The sequence below is a fragment of the Nanorana parkeri genome, unplaced genomic scaffold (assembly GCF_000935625.1).
Source record: "Nanorana parkeri isolate BGI_ZX_2015 unplaced genomic scaffold, ASM93562v1 scaffold904, whole genome shotgun sequence".
Lineage (NCBI taxonomy): Eukaryota > Metazoa > Chordata > Amphibia > Anura > Dicroglossidae > Nanorana > Nanorana parkeri.
The window spans coordinates 48,342-57,403 of NW_017307172.1; the positions used below are offsets into that span (position 1 = coordinate 48,342).

General features: G+C 51.8%; 1 protein-coding gene across 1 annotated transcript in view; it reads right to left on the reverse strand.

Annotated features, from left to right (window-relative positions):
• Nucleotides 1-1,165: 1,165 nt before the first annotated feature.
• The window catches only part of LOC108794847 (triple functional domain protein-like), a 660,684-nt gene continuing 652,787 nt past the window's right edge, over nt 1,166-9,062 (reverse strand). Inside the window, exons 27-28 of the mRNA XM_018565963.1 lie at nt 2,640-2,883; nt 1,166-1,218 (exon numbers count right to left, since the gene is read on the reverse strand). Coding sequence (XP_018421465.1) covers nt 1,166-1,218; nt 2,640-2,883 — 297 coding nt within the window. The remainder of the gene's footprint in view (nt 1,219-2,639; nt 2,884-9,062) is intronic.

Consider the following 9,062-nt stretch of genomic DNA (forward strand, 5'->3'; position numbering starts at 1 on the left):
TAGGGGTGGATGTGGCCTCCTGTCGTCTGCGTCGGCGTTTCCTCTGGGACTGGGCCGGGATCCATGTGGACTCAGGGGGCGCAGAGGCCCAAACCGGCGATGCTGGATCAGGCCATCCCTCCAGGGTCACCGATGGGAGTTGTAGAGCCCGAAGGAAGCCCGGAAGATCACTTGGTGTGCGGAGGATGTGTGACTTGCCATTCTGTCGGGCCACTAGATGAAAGGGATAGCCCCAGCGGTAGGCGATGTCCCGTTCCTGTAGCATCAGCGTCACAGGCCGGAGGGCCCTGCGTCTGGTCAGCGTGTTGCGGGACAGATCAGGAAAGAGGGTAATTTGGGCTCCATCAAAGTCCAGCGGCCCGCCCTCCCGGGCCTTCAACAGAATGGCCTCCTTTTGTTGAAAAAAGTGCACTCTGCACAAAACATCCCTGGGGTGCTGCTGAGCCGGATTACGGAATCCCGGCACCCTATGCACCCTGTCCAGCTCAATGGGATGGGTAGGGGAATTGCCCAGCAGCGTATTAAAGATTCCCTGGACTGTTGCTTTGAGGTCTGACATACCTGTGGCCTCAGGAATGGCGCGCAGCCTGATATTGTTGCGGCGATGTCGGTCTTCCTGATCGTCTAGCTGCAGGCTCAGGTGTTGAAGAAGGAGATGTTGGTTGCTCACCTCTCCCTGTAGTTGCTGAACGGAGTGGGAGACAGCTGCAGCCTGTGTCTCTACCACTTCTAGCCGCTGCCCAAAACCGGCCATACCCTCCCTGAGTGCCGCCATGTCTCGGCTATGAGATGCCTCCAGGCGGGAGAATAGGCCCTCCAGCTCCGTTTTCGTGGGTAGGAGCGCAAAATAGCGCTGGAACATGTCCTCACCCCGAACCGAGGCTCCGTCATCCCCAGTCACAGAGGAATCCGAGTCCCCTTGGCATGGAAGCTGTCGCGGCGAGGAGGTCGCAGAGCCCGCCGCGTCACCTCGATCCGACGGGGAATGGGTCGCGAGTAGGCCCGAATTTTTAAAGTAGGCCCCGATCTTCGGCCCGATGGCAGGGGCAGAGGACTTGGCACTCTGCCGACCTCCCTTCTTACCCGACCGGCCCATGACAGGTGTGGAGAGGGAGCTGTGTTGCGCTGTTGGCGGTCGTTCCCGGGTGGATAGCAGGAGCACACTTTACATGCGTCCGTCCACGGCCATGAGCAAGCCACGCCCCCGGATATTGATTTCTTATAAGTATATTAAGCACCAGAGATTGTTGACCCAGGCAATATCCAATTGTCTTATGGGTTCAGGAAGGAATTGTTTTCCTGTTGGAGCAAATTGAACTATGCCTAATAGGGTTTTTTTCCCTTCCTGTGTTGTAACAGAAGGTAACCCTGGGCATAGCGTTCTGTTTTAGGTTTTTCTTTCTGTTATCTCTATAGGCTGAACTTGACGGACTTGTGTCTTTTTTCAACCTGACTATTTAACTATGTATCTCTTGATGTTGGATGCTGTTCTTTAATCCCTGAAAAGTGTGTTGGAACCACAAACCACATCAGATCTTGCTCAATTTCTGTCAGCCTTTACGTTCTCCATTACAAACCTTGGAAGACAAATGTAATGTATGACAAACATATGTATTGTATACAGACATTTTGTATGTGGAAAATGAATTACAATAATAATGGGTATCTGCTTGTGCCTTCACTTAACCTTACAACAACCTTTATTATGAATTTATCTGCCAAAAAGGAAAAAGCAAACAAATAGCATTTTTATCTCGGCATAACTACTCATCTCTTCACAAATATATCCATGCCACGTTAATGAAAGATGCAGTCATCATTACTATGTTGCAGTAAAATGTCTGAAAGTCAAACCCATTTATAACAAGGAAAGATTGTATCGCCACATATCAATTCTTTGTGAGGCTAGACAAGAATCAAGCATAACAGGGTACCAATACATATTGCATATATATCCGAGCAAATACACTCAGATGGTTATATAAATCTACAAAAACCTCCTTGTAATTCCTCGCCATCCTAGTTTAAAAGGCGGGAGTGCATTCCTTCATCATCGTAGCATGTCACAATTTGTTCCAAAATCATCTCCTCCAATACAAGACAACATCTCCTCCAATACAAGACAAATCTACACATCAAACTCCCCTTTAAGGTAGTTTCCTACTATACATCCACCTCCCCCCCAAAAAGCAAATAGCCCATCTCCTCCAATACAATTTGTTCCAAAATAAGGCACAAGGCAATTGGGTATAAAGTGTTGATAATGGAAAACACTTCATGGACCATTCAAGCTACAGCCATCCAGAGCAGCATTACATGAGCGATCCAATCCTTTACCCTACCTTTATATTGAACAATGATATGAATGTTAAGACATGTGAAGAAACATAAGATTTCATAAAAAATTTTAATCATTCATAAATTAATTACTTCGGAATCGTTGTGCAGAAAAAGGGCATTACTGAGATGTCTTTATATAAGCATTCTAAAACATCTATTTTTTTTTCAATAAATAATTGTAACAACATTCAAATAAATGAAAGGCTTTATGAGTTAATAAAAAGTACCCAGGGAGAGAATCCAATACAGTCTCAATAAACCTATTGCACCAATTTTATATAGGTTTTATTTTACTCTACCTTTGTGATTAAATATGCCTTCCATTTCCATGCTGCTCCTTGAGTGTGCAATGCAAAGTGAGCTACAAGGAACTAAGCCCTCTGCAGCTGGCGATTTGTCAGTAGTTCGAACCAGGCACCATTCAGATCGGTCGTGTTGTTTCTCTAAAATTTCAACAGTCTGTCCCCTTCGTATTGTCAATTCATTACTATTACAAGCAGTGAAATCCTGGATGACCACCGTCAGCTCACACCCACCAGAAAGCTGTAACACAGACAAGAATACGAATTTGCATAAAATATTTTGTTCACACTTTCGTACATATATTCATGTCTAAAAGCATGTCTATTCTGATTCACTAAAATCTCATTCAAGCTTTTACACGTTAACCCTGTGCAATGAAATGGCGCAATGGACTCAGGGCTGTGCGACAAAAAGGTGCAATGGACTCAGGGCTGTGCGACAAAAAGGTGCAATGGACTCAGGGCTCTGCAAAGCAATGGGCTCAGGTCTCTGCAAAGCAATGGACTCAGGGCTCTGCAAAGCAATGGAATCAGGGCTCTGCAAAGCAATGGACTCAGGGCTCTGCAAAGCAATGGACTCAGGGCTCTGCAAAGCAATGGACCTAAGGCTCTGCAAAGCAATGGACCTAAGGCTCTGCAAAGCAATGGACTCAGGGCTCTGCAAAGCAATGGACTCAGGGCTCTGCAAAGCAATGGACTCAGGGCTCTGCAACGCAATGGTGCAATGGGCTCAGGGCTCCACTATGCAGAGAGAGGGACATTCAGGGCGATTTAAAAAAAACAAAACACTCATACGGGTTCCTCTTGATCTATACTGGCTCGGAGGAGGGAGGGAGAGAGAGATAGCGACCACCCAACTACCCCCCTATACCCAGACTCTACTCACACACTGCAGCAGCCTGCTCAGTTGTTTAGTCCGGGAGCTAGCACGATGCCTCGCCTCCTAGAGCTCCCGCATTGTACACAGCGTGTAGGACTGGAGGAAACAACGCTGCAGTGGCCACAGGCTTGAGAGCCCCAGCGCCTCCGTGCTGCCTGGGGAACAGTACAGCGCCCCCTCCCCCCAAGTCCGCCCCTGAGAGGACCCCTTTACCTGGTCCTGGCCGGGCTTCCCTGCACCCCGGGCTCCATAGCGCCCCTGGGTATACTACACTCTTGGGCTCCCTTTTCAAGTCCAGCCGCACACCTATCCCCTCGCCCCACTCGTTGCTCTCAGGCGGCTGCCTATGCGGCCGCCTGAAAGCGCTGGCACTGCTTGGAGCAGGCCATTGGGTATAGCAGGCCAGGCGGAGCCGACCACAATCAGGCTGATTGTGTTCTGCCCTGCCCAGCCCACCAGGAGAGTGCCCGGTATGCCCTATGGCCAGTCTGCCCCTGGCTCATACACATACTACAGTGCTATACAGAGAACACTGAACCAGTCACATTGGTCTCTGTACAGAGGAGCTTACACTCAATTGCAGAATGGCAGCGGCTGAGAGACAACAAATCCCAGTAATACATTATACAGCAATTCAGAACAGTATAGAAGTTGGACTCAGGGACTGGTGACGCGCCGGACTCAGGGACTGGTGACGCGCCGGACTCAGGGACTGGTGACGCGCCGGACTCAGGGACTGGTGACGCGCCGGACTCAGGGACTGGTGACGCGCCGGACTCAGGGACTGGTGACGCGCCGGACTCAGGGACTGGTGACGCGCCGGACTCAGGGACTGGTGACGCGCCGGACTCAGGGACTGGTGACGCGCCGGACTCAGGGACTGGTGACGCGCCGGACTCAGGGACTGGTGACGCGCCGGACTCAGGGACTGGTGACGCGCCGGACTCAGGGACTGGTGACGCGCCGGACTCAGGGACTGGTGACGCGCCGGACTCAGGGACTGGTGACGCGCCGGACTCAGGGACTGGTGACGCGCCGGACTCAGGGACTGGTGACGCGCCGGACTCAGGGACTGGTGACGCGCCGGACTCAGGGACTGGTGACGCGCCGGACTCAGGGACTGGTGACGCGCCGGACTCAGGGACTGGTGACGCGCCGGACTCAGGGACTGGTGACGCGCCGGACTCAGGGACTGGTGACGCGCCGGACTCAGGGACTGGTGACGCGCCGGACTCAGGGACTGGTGACGCGCCGGACTCAGGGACTGGTGACGCGCCGGACTCAGGGACTGGTGACGCGCCGGACTCAGGGACTGGTGACGCGCCGGACTCAGGGACTGGTGACGCGCCGGACTCAGGGGCTGGTGACGCGCCGCACTATGGGGCAGGTAACGCGCCGCACTCAGGGGCAGGTAACGCGCCGGACTCAGGGACTAGTAACGCGCAAGACTCAGGGACTGGTAACGCGCCGGACCCACCTGAGACCCCACAGAGCCCAGCCGCCTTTACCTCTTCCCTCTGCCATGTCGCCCCTTGTGCGGCCGATACGCATTTAAGGGGTCTGGGCCACTCATATGAGTATTGGCCATACCCCCCTGATGGTGGCCCTGCCTGTGTCTCCCCTCAGTCTGGCCCGTGAGTCCTCAAGTTGGCTCCTGTGCCTGGCTCTTGTGTCCTCACTTTGGCTCCTGTGCCGACCAGCTGATTTTGTTTGGCCCGGCATGCCCTATGGCCAGTTATGCAAAACAGCATGTGCGTCAGCTGTTGTGTGTGGGCCCTTTAGTGCACCAACACATGCATTACTGTAATGTATGTCATTTGTCTTATTGTTTTTATTTATTTTTTGTTATTATTCTTAATTTTTTTATTTCTTTTTTTTACAATCTTGTTAGTGGACTTTTGGGAAATATCAGGGGTCTATACAAACTGCTGACATTTTACGTTTGACTAGGAGAAAGAGTCCTCAATCTCCTTCTCTTTTGCAGGCCCAGCACTGAGTAATAAAAACAGGAATGTGAAGTACAGGGCACTTCCCTGTTCATTCAGCACCAGAGAGGGCATCAAAAGGGACACAGAACACAGTGGGAGGAACAGTGTGGGTGGCAGGGGAGTAGCATTTTAAGGTGGATATACACGGTTGTATTTTCTTTGTTTAACTTGCGGGCTGAATAAAGATCATACAAGAGATTCCTCCATCAACGCTTATAGGAATGGATAGAGGAATCCCTTACTCTTTTGCATTGTATTCTGACAGTGGCTTAGTTTACAGCAGATGGGGGAATGCTGAGAATGTAAGGTTTACTGAGCTGGCCAGTTCGAAACGGTCTTGTTCTAACGCAAGCCTTACTTCCTTGGGATTCAAAGGGCTAATGCAGAATTGAACGTGACTCAATTTTTTCCTGATGAGGGAGCATGTTATTCACAAAGCAATTGCTATCTGGCCGAATATGCATGGCTAGTCGAAGCATGTTTCAACACATCGAAAAGCTTCCAAGATCTCATCCCGCCTATAATGGTGTAAGCAGTTAAAGCATAAAGGTAAAGTACATAATACCAAATATAATTTTGAAAGTATAAACATCCACAGAGCACATCTCAAAAGAACATCATTGAAGGTGTCTCCCGTAGATACTGCAGAGCCTGCTGCAGGGTGGTAAAAGTCTTAACTTGGGGCATGGCCTGGATATGGCGCTGTGAAGACATGCTTCAGGGGAGCTCTGCAGCCGCCATGCCGGACCTACGATTTCAGGTGACACTACGTCCTAACGTTACTCACTCTCTCCATGCCCAAAGAGCGGAGGACACACGGTACCCACGGTGACCTCCGCCCTCCATTGCTGTACGACCTCTTCGCCCGGCGTTCTCCGGCCCCTGCTGCCTCGTCCCCGTCCAAGATGGCGCTCACCCGATCTTCAGCGGCCGGCCTCCTCTCAAGTAAGAAGTTGGGACGTGGCACTATGTCCCAGACCCCTGAGCTGGTGGACACTCCTGACTCTGTTTGCTCCCAGCCCTCGAACCGGGCATGCCGCGGCCGGACTCCCCACCTGGCCCCTCTCCTTTTTCACACATGGCGGGCCTAAACGTCCAGGACGAAGGCGGCCTACAAGGCCTGCTGCCGCAGCTCCCGACCAAGCGGGACCTAGACAACATGGCGTCTTCCATCATAGCAGCCTTGAAAAAGGAATTACACGATCTCACTCACCGCATCACAGAAGTAGATGATCGCGTCACGTCGGTGGAGTCTGCTACCGCCTCTATGTCGGCCAGAATGGAGGCCCTGGAAGCGGACGCCCAGCTGACCAGCTCCCGCCTGCTATCGATGCACCTCCGCCTAGATGATTCCGAAAACCGGAACCACAGGAACAACCTGCGCCTGAGGGGCATCCCGGAGGCCACGACCGGCATCCATCTCAGGGACACTGTGGTGGCCATCCTCAACACCCTCCTAGGCAAACCTCATGACGCAGCCCTGGAACTTGACCGGGTCCACAGGGTTGCTGGTGCTCGCCCCCCTACACCTTCCGCACCCAGAGACGTTCTATGCAAGGTGCATTTTTTCGCTCTGAAGGAAGAGATCGCCTGCCAGGCCTGGAGACAGGGCCCTTTTGATTTTGATGGCGCTACCATCCGCATCATGCCAGACCTCTCCCGCCATACTCTTCGCATGCGACGATTGGTCCGTCCTCTTCAAGACCTCATCCGCTCTACCTCTGCCACATATCGCTGGGGGCACCCATTCCACCTCATCGTCCGGCGGGATGACTCCATTTTTCAGCTACACACGCCCGATCAGCTCCCGACCCTGTTCCGCTTCCTAGATGCGGACCCGGTGGACATCCCAAATTGGCTGGAACTCCCTGGCGACCCCAAGGAGCCGACCCCTCTACCCCCGCGAACCCTGACCTTCCTGCTGTATCCTTCATTGCCATTACAGACTGGTCATATGCCCCCACAGCGGCACCCCGAACCCCCTCGCTGTTGGGAGCTTGATGTCCCACGACAGGGATGCCCCCTCTACCCACTCATATTCATCCTCACCTTGGAACCATTCCTCTGTCGCATACGCTCCCTACAGGGCTTGCGGGGCCTGATAAAACTCTTTGGTGACCACAGAGTAGCCGCCTTCGCGGATGATTTGATCTTCTTTATAGCTGACCCTTCTTCCTCCCTTCCAATCCTGATGAGGGAAATGGATCGCTACACCTCCATCTCTAAAATTTTAAAATTAACTCCTCCAAATCAGCTGCCCTCAATGTTTATATGAGCTCAACTTTGCCCCCCTGCTCCTGAAGATTAAGCAGGACCTTCTGTTCTGGCATGCGTTGTCACCTTCCTGGTTCGGATGCTGCAACACCATCAAAATGACCACCCTTCCCAGGGTTCTTTACCTGTTCTAAGTGCTCCTGATTCACATCCCGCCACTATTCTTCCGCCGCCTGTGGCAAATGTTCACAGCTTTCATATGGTCCTATGCCCCCCCCCCCCCAAATCCGTTACGGTACCGTTACCCCTCCCAAGAACAGAGGGGGCATTGGACTCCCGGACCTGGCCAAATACCATAGGGCGACCCACCTAGCCCGCATCTGCGATTGGTGCTGCCACCAGAAAACCAAGCAGTGAGTGGGTATGGAGGTAGATGACACTAACCCGACCTTGGCTGGACTACCCTGGCTCCCCACACCTCTGCCGCCCTCCACACGCTCCCACCCTACCATTGCGCCCACCCTCCTCTTAGCCAGGTCATTATTTAGTTCCACGGACATCTCCCCATTCCCATCGCCCTTGATCCCTGTAATCGGAGACCCAGACTTCTCGCCCGGCGTCACTGACTCTCGCTTCCGTCGCCTCTGCGAAGCCAACAAGTTTCGCGTCTGCGACCTACTCCTTTCCGGCAGATGGCTGTCGGCCGGCGAACTCAGGTGCCTGACAGAACCCCCCCTGGACCAGTGGGGTGCTCTACAGCTGAGGCATTTCCTGCTCTCCATACCTGATCACTAGGGATGAGCCGAACACCCCCGTGTTCGGTTCTAACTCGAACTTTCGAACATGGAAAAAGTTCTAATTCGAACTTAGAACTCAATGCAAGTCTATGGGGGTAGAACTCAGACAATTAAATGTCCACATTTTTAAGCCTTAAATGCAATTTATTGACCATAAAAAGTGTATGGGGATCCGGGTAGTGACCTGAATGACAGGAATCAATGAAATTTAAAACAACAACAAAAAAAATATATTTTTTTTAACCACTTCAAGACCAGGTGTTTAGACCCCCTTCCTGGCCAGGCCATTTTTCAGTATTCAGCGCTGCGATACTTTGACTGACGTTTATTCCGTCATGCAACGCTGTACTGAGATGAATTTTATACCATTTTTTGGGGACAGATAGAGCTTTCTTTTGGGGGTATTTAATCACCACTGCGGGTTTTATTTTTTATTATAATTAGGAAAAATTACTGAAAATTTTGAAAAAAAAAAGTTTACAAATATTGAAATGGTATGCATCGGTACACCGGTCAGCGCACCCAAATATTGGGCCTTTGG